The 20,902-nt window shown below is 34.2% G+C and overlaps 1 protein-coding gene across 1 annotated transcript in view; it reads right to left on the bottom strand.

The window, feature by feature from the left end:
- The window catches only part of LOC133519141 (neuronal acetylcholine receptor subunit alpha-10-like), a 78,652-nt gene that overhangs the window by 44,789 nt on the left and 12,961 nt on the right, over nt 1-20,902 (bottom strand). Inside the window, exons 2-4 of the mRNA XM_061853090.1 lie at nt 20,061-20,200; nt 8,298-8,452; nt 133-316 (exon numbers count right to left, since the gene is read on the bottom strand). Of these exons, the coding sequence (XP_061709074.1) occupies nt 133-316; nt 8,298-8,452; nt 20,061-20,200 (479 nt within the window). The remainder of the gene's footprint in view (nt 1-132; nt 317-8,297; nt 8,453-20,060; nt 20,201-20,902) is intronic.

Below are 20,902 nucleotides of genomic sequence, written 5' to 3'. Positions count from 1 at the left end.
ACCATGGTTGCCACGAATAAATGATTATGATTGTGATTATGACGTTTATGTCGCAAACGGAACTATCACGATCGTGTTGATACGGTTGATCACGTACTCGGACCTTATACCTACTTAAAATTGTTGAAATACCTGAAAACCATCGTAAGTCCACGAAGCCCATTTCATGGTGCACAGCTGCACGTCGAATGGGAACTGTTCCACGTTGATGTCACACACAGATACGTAGATGCCATGACTCAGCCACGTCACTTCGCCCGTGTGACGAACGATCACGTTCGTGTTGATCACCGCGGAACGGTAGTTGGGATCCGCGCTGAAAAATTAACAGTAGATTAAATTCAATTCAATTTCAATTTATTTATTTCCTTTTAATACATTTTTAACTTTACAGTATATTATTCGTAAGAGTAGGAAATGATTCCTCCGTACTAGTAAGAACTGTATGACGGCAGGATGCACCACCTCTCCCAGATCACATTTAATCTATCTAAGTCTAGACGTCACAGACAGTCAGTATCTCCGCAGTACTAGTTATATATATATTATAAGTATCACTATATAAAGATAAAGAAAATATAGTATATACAGTGTGGTAAGATAAGTCGGGCCCTGGAGGGAAACTAGATTAAATCCTTAAGCTGGCTCATTTTACTTAAAGAAGACATTCCTTTATTTTTAAAAAGAAACAAAACTGCATTCAAATATTTTCTAAAACTCGCTTGCCTCGCCCGGGACTCGAACCAACGAAAATTAAAAAAACAAACTTTCCCTATTTTATTATACTAATCGATAGTATTATTATTTAGGATAAAATTTCTCTAACAAACATTTGGTCTTAAATAATAAATAAATATTTTAAATAAATATTATAGGACATTATTACACAAATTGACTAAGTCCCACAGTAAGCTCAATAAGGCTTGTGTTGAGGGTACTTAGAGAACGATATATATATATATATATTATAAATACTTAAATACATAGAAAACACCCATGACTCAGGAACAAATATCCATGCTCATCACACGAATAAATGCCCTTACCAGGATTTGAACCCGGGACCATTAGCTTCGTAGGCAGGGTCTAGGCCAAACCGGTCGTCATAAAAATAAAAATGATCGTTAAATCTAACATTAACTTTATTTTACTATCAATTTGTTACACTTAAATTAATTAACTGATAAATTGTTCGAAATGAGCCCCCTCGTTCCGGCTACACAAAATTAGTCGCCGTTGAAATTAATTTCTTGTAGACTTAAGGAAAGTATTGTGGTGTATGCCCCTAATAACATTTTCCACCGCAACCCTTAGCTCTTGAACGGTTTCATAGCAAATTTCATAAATAACATTTTTTACATGACCCCATAAAAAGAAGTCCATGGGCGTCACGTCTGGACTTCTTGCAGGCCATCTAATCGTCCCGTTTGTACCTATCCAGGCATTGAAATTTTCATTGACGTAAGCCCTGGCAATTCTGCTGTTGTAGGCAAGTGCACCATCTTGTTGAAAAATGATATTATTTCGTTCCTCTTCCGGTAGAAGGTTTAATTGATTTTGTAGAAGCTCCAATATTTCAATGTATTTTGCTGCATTCAGATGTCCTTCGTAAATGTGCACCAAAACAACCATATTACTTTTGATTCCATACCAAACATTAAACGAAAACCTGACCTGATTGTTCGTTTCACGAACACAGAATGGATAAGAGAACGTGTCTTTTACTTGTTGAAAGTGAACAATAACCAAATATTTGTTAGAGAAGTGCTATCCTGAATAATAATACTATCGATTAGTATAATAAAATAGGGAATGTTTGTTTTTTTAATTTTAGTTGGTTTGAGCCCCGGGCGAGGCTAGCGAGTTTTAGAAAAACTTTGAATGCAGTTTTGTTTCTTTTTAAAAATAAAGGAATGTCTCCTTTAAGTAAAATGAGCCAGCTTAAGGATTTAAGCTAGTTTCCCTCCAGGGCCCGACTTATCTTTCCACACTGTATACATATACAGGTTGCAAGTGAAACAAATGGTAAGGGAAATAAGTGTTTATATATGCGTGTGTGTGTGTGTGTGTGGGCGTGTGTGTAGGTAGTTGTCATCTAAATACTACGAGAAGCATGTATGGATGGATTTGTATATATGTAATATCTGAGTGAATTTTAGTTAGGTTGACATTTTTAGACAGTAGTTGTTAGAAGTTTTTCGGTTTCATCATAATCATATAATTTCAAAAAAGATGTAACTGCCGCTTTACACCAATTCACTGTAAGCTGGGTTAAATTAATACTTGTGGAGATCTTGTTGTACAGAAATGGACCAAGGCAAAAGGCAAAGTCTTGGGCAAAACTAGTTCTACTGGGTGGATTGATAAAAAAATCGGTTTCTTCTTCTCTCAAATAATTGTCTTACTGATAGAACGTTAAATTCTTTATATAAAGCGGTTGTTGAGTATCTGAAGTTTTTAAATGTAGCTATCTTAATAACTGCTCTTTGAGCTCGTTCTATTGCAATCATGTGAGACTTTTTGGCACCTCCCCAAACTTCAATGCCGTATAATATGATGGACTGGCACAGTCCAAAATATACATTCTTGACAATACTAGGATCTCTTAAATATATACATTAGTTTCCTAACTCGAGAGAATAAAGAATTAATGTGGTAGTTTCATTTTAAATTTTGATCTATATTTACACCAAGATATTTTACAACATTAGTTGCTTCCAGTGTGTAGCAGTTGCAGGGAGCTATGTAAGTGTCCGGACAAGTATGAGCTTGAATACAAAAATTAGAAGGTTGCATGGAGTTATTTATGCTAAACGTAACATATTTTGTTTTGCTTAGATTGAGCGATAGAGAATTATTATTGAGCCAATTCATAACATGCCATAGGCCTTTTTCTGCAGTGTAGTTAACATCATGCCATGATGGTCCATCAAACATAAGCACAGTATCATCAGCAAAGGTCACAATAGCGGCATTTTGGAGTTTAAGGCGACATAGACCATCTATATATATTAAAAATAAAGTAGGGCCAAGTACGCTACCCTGCGGTACCCCGAATTTTACTAGCGTCTCGTGACTTTTATGTTCACCTATTTTAACAACTTGAGTTCCATCAGTAAGATAGTCAGTGAAAAGTTGGTGAGGAGTTCCTCTTATCCCTAGCTTCTGTAGTTAATCAAGAAGGATTGGGATAGAGACAGTGTCAAAGGCCTTGGCTATATCGAGAAATACTCCTGCATTTGGATTTGGAATCGAGTTTATTGACAATATCTCCGACAACGTGATTAATACAATTAATATAATTAGTTGAGATATTATTTCGAAATCCATATTGATTACTGGACAGTAGGTTAAAATTTTGCAGGAAATGTTTAAGACGTTTATTTATAACCTTTTCAAGAACTTTAGATACAACAGGAAGTAGTGAGATCGGCCGGTAATTAGTGACACGGTCTTTATCCCCCGCCTTGTAAATAGGTACAACCACAGACTTCTTAAGCGCTTTGGGGAATACACCAGTAGATATGGCTAAGTTACAAATTTGGGCAATGGGTCTAGCAACTGAGGAAGCTGAAAGCTTAAGAAGAGCAGATGGTACACCATCCCAACCTGTAGAAGAGCTATTTTTTAGTGACATAATTATATTTAGTACTTCAGTTTCATCAGTAGGCAGCAATACTAGTGAATTAACCGGGGTATACAAGGTTGTTCATTTTCATTTGGTACATTAGAGGGAGTGTGAATGCAACGGGCAGTAATATTCGCAGCAAGGACTTGTCTTATATTGGTAAAATATTTATTGATAAAGTTGATCGAGTCTGTAGAATTTGATTTAATTTTAATAAGGTTCAGTTTGGGGTTTTTTAATATGACATATCTCTTTTATTATATTACAGATCTTTTTTTAATCATTTTTGTGTTTATTGATCATGTCCCGTTCATAATTTCGCTTTAGTGTATTAAGTATTTGATTACAAGTATTTCTAAACCTCTTATATGAAATCTGTAGAATTTGATCATCAGGATATTTTCGTGATTTTAAATAAAGTCTCTGTGTTTCATACAGCGAAGTAAACCAGGCGTTATCCATGGCTTGTATCTTCTTTTCCTATTTGAAATCCTCTGAATAGTCGTGTTTTTTTCTATAATGCTGGTGACAATTGATAGAAAATTATTTGTAGACATATTAGCATCACTACAATTTAAAATAGGACTCCAATTAGTAGTCAAGAGATCCTGTATGGCAGTTTTATAATTAATTTGGGGTCTTATACTCTGTGTCGAAGAGAGAGTAGAGTTTTATTAGCTTTAATGTTGCCTTACACGATATTTTCGTAAAGAACGTAGATTTTGAGTAAAACGCGAATTTCTGCTGGATGGTACACATTTTACAAAATGGCTGCGATTCCTCGAGGTCCACAAATGTCAAATGAAGTGAGCATGAAAAAGGGGCCTTTAATTTATATACATACCAAATTCCATGACTGTTCTAGAGATTTTGAGGATGGTCCTAATTCGATTGTGCTAAAAGATGTTTTTAATAAGACGTCGATCTTGAACAATGCGTGCCTACTGCCTAAATAATGAAGGTAAATTGATTTGTTTATAATTTTTCCCCAATCCAATTAATAGGAAAAATCATGTGTAAGACAAACATTGATATTAATCAATAATCATGAACAGGTATAAATAAATTCATAACAAAATATTATATTACCATTACTGTTTTTCAATTAACGTTGTCCTTTTTATCTTCCGTCCTTTGATGGTAGAAGAGCAAACAATCCAAATTAAAAGCTTGTTTAAATTCCAATTTAAGTAGATTTCAGCACAAGATTGTTACTCATAATTTATTAAAAAAATACAATTAACCTTCCAGTAACTTTTTTGCTAAATTTAAAAAAATAGATTGGGATGTTTCTTCTCTGTTACGTTTTTATCACCTGTTGAGATTATACCGGGTGTTTCGTGTAACAGGAGCAATAAATTAAACTGTAGGCTGTACTACTCAAAATGACCAACATTTGTTCAACAACTTTGAAAAATAACTTATGTTTTGATTTTTATTACACATTGTTAAGTTAATTTTATGAGGCAATGTATTGCGAATTTTGTTATGTTTAAAGCGTGACAAGCAACGTCTAACACACTGATGTCAGCGTACATTGAAAATAATATTAAATTTGTATGAAAAAGTTAAAATCCAAAGATTTCATAATTTTTAAAAGTTGTTAATCAAAAGTTATATCGTTTTGGGAGTATAATATATGGTTTAATTATTTGCTCGTGTTACAGGAAACACCCGATATACGGTTTTCAGAAACACTCGTATGTATGTAGGTATGTATGTATAAATTCTTTATTGTACAAAAGACAAAATATAAATATGGCACAGGATAAGCAGCACAAAGGCGAACTTATCCCTTTCAGGGATTTCTTCCAGTTAACCTTTGAGTAGATGAGAGTTGATGAAGAATGGTAGACAAATATAGCACTGAGTACAATAGACTAGAGGAAAATCAATAAAATTATAAAAGAGAATCGTTAAGAGTAAACAAATACTAATTTATATGTTTTGTTTATATTTAGTAAATGAAGTCTAGAAATTGTCAGTGGGTATGTCACGAAATTTTCATAATACTTACATTCAGATTAAATACGTGTCAATAAGCTCGCAGACATAGGTATTATCGTTTGTAAGTTTTATTTAATAGTACACTATTGCAGAGGCCGGGGAAAGGGCAATTCGTGGATGAGTTTCGATTTTGTAGGACGACGCGAAGCGGAGTCTAACAAAGAAGACGAATCCACGAATTGCTGTTCCTGCCGAGGCATATATAGTGCTTTTCTCCTAACATGCGAGGAAATAAGGTAAAATAATCATAATTTAAGCATCAACCAGCACTCATATCGAACCTTCACCTCAAAAACGTCAAAAACAATTTCCCTCTTTAATTAATTTTATGCTACCATTCAGTAACATTTAATATTCGTTCATTCAATATAATTGCGCAATATTAGCTATATGTGCGCGCATGAGATCCTTAAATAAGTTAATAGTTTAAAAACACTAGAAAATCACGCTTTATAACCTTGAAACCTGATAGTGTTCAAAGTCCATTACGTGACCTTTCTCACAAGTGCAAACACGACTATAATACGATATTCCATCATGGAATGCCAGTGCCTATCTTTCGGCTTCATCATCAGACCTTGAAACCTAATCGTGGTCAAAGTTCATTACAAGACTTTTCTGACAAATCCAAACACAGCTATGATACGATGTTCCATCATGAAGTTCCACTTCATATCTTCCGGCTCCATCATCAGATCAGTTCGACAGTACCGTATTATTGTATTGTCATCAGAACTACATACAGCTGCCAATTTTCATGACGCTACGATCCTTGGAAGATGGTTAAATTAGTTTCCTTAGATTCCATTACATAGTTACATACAGGTCGACCTAATAAAAGCGTGTTAAAAAATATAATAGTTGTACAGTATTTGATTTTATTAAGCAGTATTCTTCGCACGATCTTACACGACTCTATCCTATAGCTTGAAATGATGCTGACCGCGGGTCGTGTACCACAGCCCGCGGCGGCCGCGGTTAATTAGGTAGCTGTTTGCGATTTTCTTAGTTGATGCATGTTTTTAAAAAGTTAAATAATTTCCCGTCCGCTAAAACACGACAATAATGGTTTGAATTTTTTTAATTTGAGTTTGACCATAATGAAGAACTTCCCGTACCGTATTTTTGCTACAATAAGGTGAACATTTCCGAGCATATTGGAGAAAAAGACATTTATTAGCACAAAAATACGTGTCTTTTAAAGGAACAGAGAATTGTATTTGATATATTTTTTGTAAATCGACCAAGAGCATGTCGGGCCATGCTCAGTGTAGAGTTTCATAGTTACCATTCTATCAGAATAGATTAACCGGGGGCTATAAGTACCTTCGCAGCCTTCGCAGCGCCGTGTCCGTTTTTTTTACTAAGAAGAGTAGAGTTGTAATAACTCAAAAACGGCTGGACTGATCACATTCGCTATAGTTTTCATCGAAAGTATGTATCAAGCTTGTTTTTATGATATTCTTCATATTGGACCCATGGTTCAAAGTTAGAAGAAGGGGGACATATATATATTTTCTATCGGAGGGATAATTTCGGAAAATATTCACTTTATCAAAAAATATTTTTTGCAGACCCATAGTATATTTTAAAAGATCGATTTACTGCGAAAAAAAAATCGCCATGTAAAATTTATGTATCCATGCCAAATTGCAGTTTTCTAGCCCTAACGATCTCGGAGCAAAGCCGCGGACGGCGGACAGACGGACATGATGAAACTATAAGGGTTCCTAGTCGACTACGGAACCCTAAAAATGGCAGATAAATTACATTTGATACAAGGTCTTATAACAAATTGTACGTACCTTACCTACTTTATTTTTAATCTCATTACCCGACCCTTTCAACACCTCCGGTCTGGATCAGTTCGATGGTTTTATAATTATATTGGTATATAAGGCTTTGATACCGGTATTTCATAAATAGGTATGTAAAAATTCAACTCAATCGAATACCAAAAAGTGGTTTGCAAATCTAGAAGAAAAAAGTATTTCCACACCAACTCTGCAAATTAAAAAAAATGCTTTTGAAAAGAAGACCTCTAAATTGGCATTAAAAACACGTTAAATGATCCCTTAACAATTCCCTTAATAGAATAATCTATTTAATAATTATTATGGATGTTAATTTAAGTGCTTCATTAAAATTGGCACGTTAAAACAACACTCAATGAGCGTCTGTTCTTGTACGAGCGAGCCCGGCTCGCTAATAATTCCTGATTTTTATTTTGCAGTGTTCTGTTTCTTTCGTTAATTTTGTTTATTTAGAGAAAATTGATACAGCGACTTACAGGTTATTTGCGTAAATATTAGGGTGAAATTTCATGAGCATTATTAAATAAAATACAAAAAGTGTTTTTATTATTCAGAAACATAAAGATCAATAACTTCAATAAGCACTATGAAATTAAACACCCTATACTCGTAGAGCTGCACTGTTCTTACAAAACACAAAGGTATAATGTTTCCGATACCCAAAGATTGCGTGCCAATAAAGAGAAAAAAACATACTTGTAGCTAGAAATAAGCAATGATCATATTTTAGTTATAATTATATTTTAACTTATTTTGTCTGGCAGAGACAAATTGGAATGTAAAGTAAAATCTGGCTACACCCTTACAATTTTTTTCTCATATTAAATTATGGAAATGAAACAACTTACTTATTGTATAGAATAATGTCAGGTTTCCACACCCTCTCGAAAGGTATCCTTATGACGCCTATTCCGTCAAAGTCGCTCGTGTTCCATCGGAGGTGGTAGTCCATCCATACTTGCGTGATCCAGCAATTTGTCGTCAGCAGCTGGTCTTTTTCTTCCTGTTATGAAGAAAGAAATATGAGAACAAAAATAAATATTGCGCAAAACTCCGCGTGGGGCACCACTAGCAGAAATATGAAATAATCGCCGTGATGCATAAATGTAATATTTATTCATATTAAAAAAAAATTGAAAATTGGTCAAAACCCGGTTACGCCATTAGTTACGCGGTTAGTATATGGTTTGCGGTTTATACTAGTGCTGCACTCTAGCGGCAGAACATATCATTAACACTCCCTAATTTATAGTTACATTTATATCACGATAGTTTTTATATGTTTACTACACAGGCATTACGGTACGTACGGATGATTTTAATATACCTATTAATACGCAAGGCCGCAAGTTTACTAAATGCGCCTCCCTTTTTACCAAGGTTTAACCAGGAAGCATTCGAGATTTCAATGCTGCAGTCAGAATTTTATCAAAGAGCTACTCAGCTATATTCATCTACTGATATGTAGCGATTTATCTAATTTAAACTTTAGTTCACTCACTTAAGAGGTGTATTCAATGCATAAGCGTCCCTGTAACATTACCTTATCTATTTATTACAATCTAAAATAATTCGTTTTTTTTTCATAATTGTTTAATGTTTAATCGTTGGATATAGTACGAGTATATCAAAGGCAGACTTGCATAACGCATACAAAGAAGTTTTATACCCAAAAATCACTGTAATAGGACTTCTTTAAACTTTTGATAGAATATCTATAAAAATAACTTATTTCAGCAATCAGGTAAAAGTTTATTGTGTACTTATACATTAATCTGCTATACCTACTTATTTATTTCTGATAAAGTTAAAGTACCGAAGCATTGAAAACTAAATTGTTACATTAGAATGGACCTATTGTACAATTACATTTCAAATAATGCTCAAAAATATGAACAGTATCGCTCCGAATAAAATACGTAGTTTCTATTTTAGATATTTAGCTATAGCTATATTTGTTAAATGTAATCTTTATATACCTAGCTTAACTATAACTTAGTTACTTAATCATTATCTTTACAAGTGATATAATTTATTTTCTCCGTATAATAATAACATAGTAATTGAATAATTGAATAAAAACGGTAAAAATAACCTAATGGTATACACAATACACAATTTAAAGTTCGATATAATTTTCTTGAGGGAGACGAGCCCCTTTCTTATAGAAATAAACTTACAGAGAGACTTTATATTACGTTTAGTCGCTGGTATGACATGATCATATTAAAATGAAGGTAGGGAAAGGAACGCAGTTGTTTTGCGAAAATAGTCTTTGGGTACGATAATAATCGTATTCCTGGAACGCTATCCTAACCTTTACATTTCATTAAGTATTCCTATTACAGCGTGATGAGGCTTTTTAGGTCTCAGGATATGGACTGTTTGTAGGTAAGAGGAGTCCGGGAGACTTGAACTGGTGGGAGACTTGAAACATTATTTAAAGAAAAGTGTCATAATAAAAACATTAGTCCAGATATATATCGTTAGGTGATATTGGAGTGCTGATAAATAAATAATTTGATTTGGCAATTTTTTTTATTATAATGGTTCAAGTCTCCCACCTCATTGAGTCTCCCAGACTCCCCTACTCCATGTCGATAAATTACAAGTTAAGGTAGATCTTTTATGTTATGGGAGGCAAACGAGCAGACGAATCACCTGATGGTAAGCGATTACCGTCGCTTATGAACACCCGCAACACCAGAGGGATGATAAGTGCCTTGCCGGCCTTTGAGATGGCATTACGCTCTGCAGCATTGACACGTGCGATGTCACTAACAATTTTCTTGATAAATTGCGTTGATGTGGTTGTCTTATTACTGTCACTATAAATGTTTAATCTATCGCTCATTCTTTAATCAAGTAAATGAGGGGTAAATGAGGGGGGGGGTTTTGCTGAAATTGCGAAGCCGGCGGCTTCCTTGTACAGCGTATCAGCAATGCGATACAACGAGGAAATACAGCCAGCATCCTTGGTACAATACCTCAAGGGCCTATTTTAGATTAAAGCTAGTTATAGTCACACCACTGTATAAATCCATTATTATGTATACTGTTATCGTAAATAAAATTTGATATTTTTTTATCAAGTAGGTAAATTGACAGTGACATCCCCTGCGTCAACGCCACAGCAGCAGCAACGTCGTAACAGTAAAACTGCTGCAGTTTCCACCCGAACGTCACCTTACAGTTTTAATGTTTCATAAAGAATAGCTGATTCCATCAGCGAAGAAAATAGCCTATTATCGAATAATAGCTTTTCAGTAGACTCATTAAGGAAGTTTATTATAAAACTTCAGAACTAATTGCGGAGAGCAAAATATGCGGCGAAAATGATAATAGAGACAGTTTAATCAGTGGCGATGAATGCATGCATTGTGTTGTGTTGCGCCGTTTGGCATACGAGCATTGTGCCCATTCAGGGCATTCATTATCACGCATCTAAGTGTAATTTAGAGCAACACATGCCTGTTATGTGGAGTTCAATAGAAATGATAATAATAATATGATTGATTTGATAATGATATGATTGATATGATTACATGATAGATTTTGTTAGCATTTGACATGTAACCTAAAAGTTTTACGATGTTTGATTTCATTGAAATATTAATAATAAACATATATGTTAACTAGTAATTGATATAAGTAAAAGATTTAAGTATAAATACTCTTGATAAAATCATGGTTATCCACATTGACTTATTATTACTATTTACTATACTACCAATCAATGAAATTGTCGCAATCGCAACCTGTGCCAAGCGACAAAGACGTTGTAAGCGCCGTAAAATTCATGGTGCTTATGCGTAGGTCGCTAGATTCGCGCTCCGCATCTATAGTTTGTTGGCAAAGCAACAACAACAACTCATGGCGCAAAATACTGGTTCTCTGTGCCGGTTTTATACTTAGTAATAATAATTCAATGTTCTTCCACAAAAAGTGCGAGATTACAAGGAAATGAAGATAAATTAGTTTGTTTACGTTATTTTCCATATCTATTGAACTCCAGTTTATCCATAATCGGTTAAGTCGTAGAAGCGCTCACATTTGAGACGAATGTACCTCATTTTGTTACCGTATAGGTACGCGCTCTAACCCCCTTGTTCCCAAAACTTAGCAACCTTTTACAAACCTAAGTTAAATATTGTCTCTTTCTAACAAACAAAAATGGTTTGTTAGCCCGTGGAGTGGTAGGCCGTCGACTCCCGACCGATTATGTCATTTAAATTTCACATTTGATTAATTGAAATAAAATCAAAATTCCAATAACTCAAAAACGACATATGCCAATTGAAGAGCATTTGGCATACTTTTATGTACAACGCCACGAGTAACTACTAAATGAACACGTCCGTGGTTTAGAAGACATGATGAAGCGTTGATAACGGCCGTGGCCTTTGAAAGTAATCAATAATTTACAAGTCTTCGGACTGCTTGAGAGTTTCTAACAATCGAACTTTTTCATAAAGATTAATTACAAAAAGGCTTGGTTTCCCGTCGGGTTTGAAATGTCAAACGGCCGCCACTTTCTTAAATCTAATGAGTAAGTACACTAATTTTAAAAATTTGTCAGCCAAATAAGTCCCAGGCTCCTATAAAATCCCAGCAGAAAAAGCTTAAGATGAGGAATTTTGATAACTACATTTAAAGTTAAAATTATTACATAATGACTTCTTATATACTCTTACATTACATACACTCGAAGCAAATGGAAATTGAATGTTGATTGGATACCATTTTGATGTATCAACCTATCCTATAAAAGGCTTCGAAGAAATTGCCTAAAGTATAAAAAGAATTGCCACCTTATTCCTATGAGCTCGCTTCAAGCAATGTATTATGCTTATCTCGAGGGACAGATGCAGTGAATGAGATGTTTCCTATGGGCATATAGATCTCCATATCCATATAAGATACTTTTTTAGTAATCGAAAAAAATTGCATGCAGGTATTCAGGTAGGTGAGTACCATGTTTATACACATGTTAACTTCGGGGTACTGTTATTAAATTTAAGAAAACTGTATGATATACTTTATTTTATTAATTTTTATTTGTTTTTTTTTTTGTTGATGACTACAACATATCAATGTCATTTCAAATATCGTCCGAGATAGTAGCAAATGTATTAAACTCATAAATCATTGATTATCTCCAAAATGGAGTTAATTAAATACCGGTTTCTTTAAGAAAGTTACTTAATTTAAGCTCAGGAATGTACCCATGAAATTAACGGGCTTTAAAAAACACCATATATAATGTGAAAAGATTAAAACGAAAACCGTTTTAAAAATATATTAAAGTTGGCAAATTTCCATTCAACTCACTTCCATTACACATTCATAGCTAAGAATCATCCATTCAATGTAATTTAGGTATTTCTAAATAAGTCCAAACAGACCAAGTCAGTGTAAATACTGATTAGTAGCGTCTGTACACGACAAAAATATGCGATATACGGCAAATGATTATGATGGAATTTCCTTTTGCAAAGTTGGTTATTTTGACTCATAGATTAGTTTTCGAAGATGAGCCAATCCAATATTGGATACAACATTTGGACTTAAGCCTAAGCCGATCTAAGCGATGTAGTTAGGTACGCGGTAAAATGAAATAACAATATTGCTTGCTCCCATTTAACTCATAAATTTCATCATCATCATTTACCGTATAATTAAGGGTACACCACGGACTAGATGGCCATAATTATTAATAACACACAACTCAGAAAATGGCGCAAATTTAATTTTCTTTCATTATATTAGTCATGACATTTACTAGTAGACACAGGACTCCCATGCTCTTCACGCCTACGTCTTTCGGAACATACATACGAAAACCTTCTTTTCGTTAGGCGATCGCGGAAGTTAACGATATGTAATAAGTTAATAAAATACTTATTATATTTTGTAATTTTAAGTAGGCATACTTATAAAAATAAACCTACTAACATTTTTGGTTTAGCTTATTGAGCATGAATTTTTATCGCTACGCCACTACTTTATATCTACATGCTTTTTTTGCTATCATTTCTTAAAGAATAATTATTGTTATTAAGTAAAGATCCTCGCAATATAAAATTTATATTATGGCATTCTATCGCAACTTCGAAAAAAGTTCATCCGATGTTTAATTTACCGAATTTTGACCAAACGTGATTTTTTTTCAAAATCTATTATTTTTCTAAACATTTGAAAAAAGCTTTCTTGGAAAAAATATGTTAGGTTAGGTCAAATTTGTAATCCTTTTAAAATCCGATGCTTTAAAAAAAACTTTCGGTCAAAAGAAAATTCGGCAAATGAAAAATTGGACGATAAATATTTCTCGTGAGTGAGGTGAGTGAATTGCACAACAGCATTTTGTTATCTGTTTAAAATGCCAATAAAATATTACATCATAAAATTAAGTTTAAATTCTATTAATAACCATCCACAACAATTCTGTCATAGTGTTAAATTTAGCAAGTTACCTATAATGAGATTTGTGTTTGACGTGGGAAGGTACCTATTACATTTAATGAGATGCTGGCGTCGGAAATTCATCATTTCCCTCCCGACTTCCGAAAATAGCCAGCAAAGCGTGTTCTTCTTAATACCTACTAACCTTGTCACAGTTCAGGAAATGTGTTTACAGACAAATGATTAAATTTTATTGTCACTTAAATTATTGAATTTTATAATCACTCCAATTATTGATTTTAATTTCACTCAAATTCTAAATGTCGCGCTCTTTATCCGCACATCTAGTTGCGTGACTTGTGCGTTAATAAAAGAGCACGTGTTAACATACACGTTTTCGTCTCATTTCTTGTTTAAAATAAAAATCCTCAAATGATGCGTCATTTCAAATTTGTATTGATAGATTGTTTCATTTGCTTGAATGTTTTGGTACGTACGTAGGTATACATATTTTCAAACATGAACGATGAAGGCATAAATGTTACATTGACATTTACCTTTAACAGTTAAGCATAATGAACACGAATAATATCTTCAATTACCGTTAAAGTAACTGCTTATGAAATAAAACTATTTTAACGGATTATATTGCGTTGAAATTAAAATGCAACCGTTTCGTTATTATTATACGCGATATAACTCATTAAATTTGTAGTAAGTGTTATTAAACTAATACCTACTGTTTCTATAAATGAAACACACACGTGAGCAATGAAAACAACCCTTTCTATAAAATACATATGTATTTCAAATGTCATAGTATGAAATGCATACTCACAACTCGAGAAATTGTTTAAATCGAAAGAATACTTATACATTGTCAGCCATGAAGCAGGTAGCTGCCAGAGTCTGCAATGTACAATGTAAACCTTTTATTTTTTGTCACAATATATATGTGGTCCTAAGTAAAATGGGCATGTCTGGGTTTCCCGAATTTTGCCCTTTTTTGTCGGAACGCGTTAACATTATATTCATATTTTTTGTGAGATCCCGGAAACTATCATAAGGTTCTGATCATGTATTCATGATGCATTATGTATATGTCATAGTTTGCGTATTCATACTACGGGTTGTATACTTTTTATTTTATTTTATTATTATTGATTGCTCTCGTGCTACTTTTATGTGTATCCAAAATTCTCATATTGCTACTGTAAATATTGATTTGTCTTTCACCTGTTAATGTTTGATCCTTTCGCATTTTCTCAAAGGTTAGCTGGAAGAGATCCCTTTTAGGAATAAGTTCGCCTTTGTACATAACATTTTTTTGTATTGTTTTGTCTGTTTTATGTTAACCTGTTTATGTGCAATAAAGTGACATACGTACATATAGGCCCATAAATATTATATGATTGTATATGAATGACCGTAAAGTATAGTATACCTAATAGATAGACTTACTTAATCATTTATTTATACATATATTGTGCATTACAGATAATGAATACAGATGTTATAAACAATGTTTGTTCTCTGTAACATGTCTTGCAACGTACAATAATTATGTTTACCTAGCGCATGCAATATTATTAGAAATATTTTACATTTTCACTATATTTAATATTAGGTCATTACCTACCAATATGAAATTGGCGTTTTGTATGGAGAACTTCAACGAAATTAGATTTTTCACACAATGAATTTTGCGGTTTATTTTGTGATGGCATTTTCAATCAAACAAATTTTTGCCAGTAATCTGAGACATTTTTAAGGCACATTTTCTATCTCATTTTTTTTTATCTGTCCCGTCTGAAAAATATAAGTCACTTAAATACTCACACCGGCAGCACATGAAAAGAGCTGTTTTCAGGGCGGTATTCTGAATACATAAAACAATAAAAGTAGCAAACAACTGTATGTAAAATCGTTGTAATTATGTAGGGACATCATCGAAATATATTTATTTATTTAATCTTTATTGCCCCATACATGAAGGCGGACTTAATGCCTTAAGGCATTCTCTACCAGTCAACCAGAAAACCAGAAAGATTAAGTAGGTGCATTGTCTTTTAAAGTAAATGAATTTGTAACCGAAACTATATATGAATATAAACTATATATTGATAAATATAATATCGAACACAAATTTAAATACTTATTATACATGTATTACCTTGTTTCTTGTACACGTCATATAATAATGTCATATAATATATAATATATATATATATATACGTACGTACTACGACTAAAATAAAATAAATATGAAATGCATTCACTTTTTCAATATTAATAGTACTCATGTAAAATTCGTGAGCACAAATAACGAAAAGAAAAAACGGCCCAGAGCTTGTCGGTCCATGCTCAGACTCAAAAAATATCATAGCAACAGATAGGTACTTACATCTTTTTACTAAACAGGAAAGAACTTTTTGCGAAAGCTCAAAAACAGCTTCACCGATAATTTGGTAAATTAAAAAAAACCCGGGCAAATGCAAGTCAGGCTCGCGTACGAAGGGTTCCGTACCATTATTTCTAAAAAAGGCAAATAAACACGTTTGTTGTATAGGACCCCTCTTAAAATTTCAACTGACTAACTATGACGGTTCATGAGATACAGCCTGGTGACAGTCGCTAGTCGGACAGACAGACGGATGGACAGCGGAGTCTTAGTAATGGACTCCCTTTGGGTACAGAACCAAAAACTATTGTAGTTTAAGAAGTAAAACCGCAGTAAAATTGTACGGAACTTTTAGCCACCTTGTTCTTTTACAAGTATTAATTTGGCTTTTATAGATTAAAGTGAAAACTCGTCCAGTCGAACTGAACTAAAAGTTTTGAAAAGAATGAACTAATGAAATATGAAAAAGTCAGCTTATATTTTCTTTGATTTTGTTAAAATAATCTCGACTGGCATCCACATAAAATGTTTTCGACACGTTTTTAAATAAACATAGAGCTTAAGAGTGTTTTTTCTTTACTTTAGAATTATTTTCATTAGTTTAATGAAACTAAATAATTAACTAATCAGGCAAGAATGAAAAACTTAAATTTCCTACGATTATTTAAAAAACATTATAATCTAACTTAAATTGTATTGATATACATAAACTAAATTTTACTTATTGAATGGCATTGCTTATTGATTGACATAAAAATTGCTCTGCTGTCTAATCCTATCTATACAGTATCGAATTTTAATTCGAAGAGTTGTGTAACGTTAGGCTCATTTGTTCATCGTATCGATCACGTTCCCAAATTTTAATCTAACGTGAATACCTAAGCTTTAAACAATGGGCATGGTAACCCCAAATCGAGCGTTATTTGTTTGTTTTCCAACAATCCATATTGTTGATAAATGGCTCAAAGCGCACGGTGCGGCTCCGCCCGCAGAAAGTAATGACCATTGATAAAATGCCTTCCGAACGTTGATGTATCCTTCAAATTACGGTCTCTCCACACGTCACCGACAATCGTATGCGATTTGCAATACATGGCGGGATTTGATCGATCGATTGAATTTGTTGCTCCTACTTAGCCAGCAATTGCCTAAAATCATACTCGTGCAAGGTCTGTAGAAGGCCTTAAGGATTATTTAAAGTCGCGAACAGATGCTAAGGGAAACAAGAGACCAATGTTTATAATGTTCTACTCAATAGATAATAAGAATTTATTAATCATATGAAATTGCTTCGTCCCTGCTATTTTATTACAATGAAAAGTTTAAAAATAAAAACGGCGGTACGTAAACATTATATCGTTATTGATCCTAAATGGTCGTTCAAGAACGATCAACGAAAACTAAAGATGATTTTAAAATGTCTACAAAATGATACCCCAGTCGACATAGTATGACGATTTAATTTTTTTCAATATAGAGTTTAACTGTTGCCATAATAATTATTTCTTTTGTAACATTTAGTGGCACTCGGACAGTAATACGTACTTATCGAGTGACATAAGAATCGACCCACAGCTCATTTGGTAAATATAATACCAGAAAGGAACAAACACATACATAGACTTAATAACATTACTCTGCTCTACGTCACGTTACGAGGTTAAACTTAAAATGTCTACCTACACGAAGGCGAGGCGTTCCAATGTTGTAGGTACCTACCTACTTTATTCTACGAGTAATAATATTCACTACTAACTTAACATTTTTTATATATACATAATGCGAGACGCAAGATCTTGCCTCAGGGTAAATATGTAGGTACACATTCCTTAATTAATAAAGAGATCTAGGGGCACGGTAGTGCCCCCGTCAAGACAAGGCAAGCGAAGCGCTAAGACACTATCTACCTTTTCTCGAAGCGCCTCGTCGTTCTTTTTAACCCTGTTTTATTTAACTTGGTTACTACTAACACTAGTTTTTACGAAAGCGACTGCCATCTGACCTTCCAACCCAAAGGGTAAAACTATGCCTTGTTGGGATTAGTCCGGTTTCCTCACGATGTTTTCCTTCACCGAAAAGCGACTGGTAAATATCAAATGATATTTCGCACATAAGTTCCGAAAAACTCATTGGTACGAGCCGAGGTTTGGACCCGCGACCTCCGGATTGCAAGTCGCACGCTCTTACCGCTAGGCCACCAGCGCTTCGCATGGTGATTTTCATTTCATTTCATGGTATGTAATCTAGTATTAGTACAGAAATAACAAAAAAAATCTAAAACTTGGAACTTTTACCCCCCCTTAGACAAAATATGCGGCTTGGCTGTTTCGCTACCATCACATGGGCGTGATGGGCGTAACGTGAAAAATGTATTTACTGTTCATTACTTTCTGTTATACAATATTTATTGTAGTATCGACACGGCCAAGCCACATGTTTTGACTAAGGTGTAGAGTTTGTGACCTTAGGGATTGTAGAGTTAGAAGCTTGGCTCTAAAATATGAGATCTGATCAATTTTTGACAGTGCAAGCCTTATGGTTTCATCTTGGCAACATTTTACATGAATATGTTTTTTGGTGGGATTGTTATTTACTGAGGTTCACGGAGGCGTGTAAATAGGTATACTGATCACTATGGCAGTTCTTTTTGTATGGAATAGCCGTCACGTAAAATGTTTGTAATAAAAATACAATATTTCATCAACATATTTTTTAACTAACCCAACTAAAAGAAACGCGAAGGAACTGTCATAGGAACCATATATCATTTGACGAGAGAGGTATACTACTATTTTACCACTAACTGAAGATTGTGAGATTAAATTAAAATTATATAATTGGACCCCACATTTAAATGACATTTAAGTACGTAGGTAAATGTCTGTTTAATGACACTTTGACTCGCGCAGTGAGCAAATTCGAATTTTGCTTACTGTTATTCAGCAGCAAATTCCCCTTGTTTGTAATACTTTCCTAAATTACTATATTCACGCACGGTCGTCGTTGACTCCTTGGTTTGGTTTACGTAAATATTTATCGCAAAGTTAGTAACGTAATTTAGGTCTCAACCTGCCAACAATTATGTTGCCTCAACAACAAGTAATCTGTTCACTAGCTAGATACCAAACGCGCTAATCACTCTAATCAGGGCCAACAAATATGTTCTAACCCACAGATCTACAATGACGCTTACGCTAAGTAGATATTTACAGTGTGCAAAAGGAAAGCAAACACGTAAATGAACATATCACGAGTGCGAAAGAGGCAGACTACAAATGAAATAACTACACCAGTTTTGAGCTTCATTGCGGCCGTTAACGGCCTGAAAAAAACAAAAAGCTGTATTCAGGAGATACGGAACCCACAAATCTACAATGACGCTTATGCTAAGTAGGTAATTACAGTTGCAAAAGGAAAGCCAACACATATATGAACATATCACGTATGCGAAAGAGGCAGACTACAAATGAAATAACTAAACCAGCCCGCGTAGCCAACGTGCCAATCGTTAACGCTCCGTAGCGAACGAAACTGTCACTGTCGCACTAATACGGAGCAGTGATAGAAAGAGATAGCTACGATACGCTACGGAGCGTTAACGATTGGCATGTTGGCTACGCAGCCAGTTTTGAGCTTCATTGCGGCCGCTAACGGCCTGAAAAATACAAAAAGCTATATTCAGGAGATACGGTGTGTGATTATATCTTGGAATATACTTTTACAAAATTATTATTATTATTTCTAAATTCAATACTTCTCATGACACGATTTTGGTGGTACTTTTGATATTTGAGATCTGTGCACTTACCACATCAATAATGTGATGGAGCGAGACTCCGAAGGTAACGAGGAGAGGATGCGAGGAGTTTTCCACAGGACGTACGGAAGCATCGTAGTTCTGCATGAGGTGGCGTACTAAGCGATACTCTTCATCACAGCATACAGCACCTAGAAAAATTTATATATATGAATCATTATTTAAAAAATATATATATTATGGAACAATCTTACACAAATCGAGCTAGACTCACAGTAAGCTCAATAAAGCTTGTGTTGTAGGTTCTACACGATGATATATATGATAAAATAAATATAGATAAATAATTAAATACATAGAAAACATCCATAGCTCAGGAACAAATATCTGTGATACAAAAATAAATGCCCTTAACAGGATTAAACCACGTGGCCTTCGTCTTCTTAGACAGGTTCACTACCGTAGTAGACGCAAACCGCTGTCGGCCGAGGTCGTAAAACTTCTCATTCACACTCGCGTGATCGTAGGTAGGGTGAGAGATAGTGATATGACCCCGGTCATCAGTTTGGTTTGTGTCTACAGGCTAGGAGGCCATTAAATCACAAAGATATTATTATATACAGCTACGTAACTGCATACCCACTTTATGAATTGAAAATTTTGCAGCTCAGCTTTTGTCGCCATCAGTTATGTCGGAGCAGCCGAGGTGGTCAAAAGTTTCTGAACACGCACTCTAACCGCCTTAACAATAGAGGTGTGTTCAGATAAACTGGGTACTGTTAACTTTATTTATACTTTACCTTTAAACGTGCAATTCCTGTATATATATTTCGGGGACTCTAACGATTTCGATGAAATTTGCTATATGCGGGACCGAAAAATCTATTTGCGAA

Source organism: Cydia pomonella, chromosome 6, assembly GCF_033807575.1.
Source record: "Cydia pomonella isolate Wapato2018A chromosome 6, ilCydPomo1, whole genome shotgun sequence".
In the NCBI taxonomy this organism is placed as follows: domain Eukaryota; kingdom Metazoa; phylum Arthropoda; class Insecta; order Lepidoptera; family Tortricidae; genus Cydia; species Cydia pomonella.
This window is presented reverse-complemented; position numbering and strand designations above follow the sequence as displayed.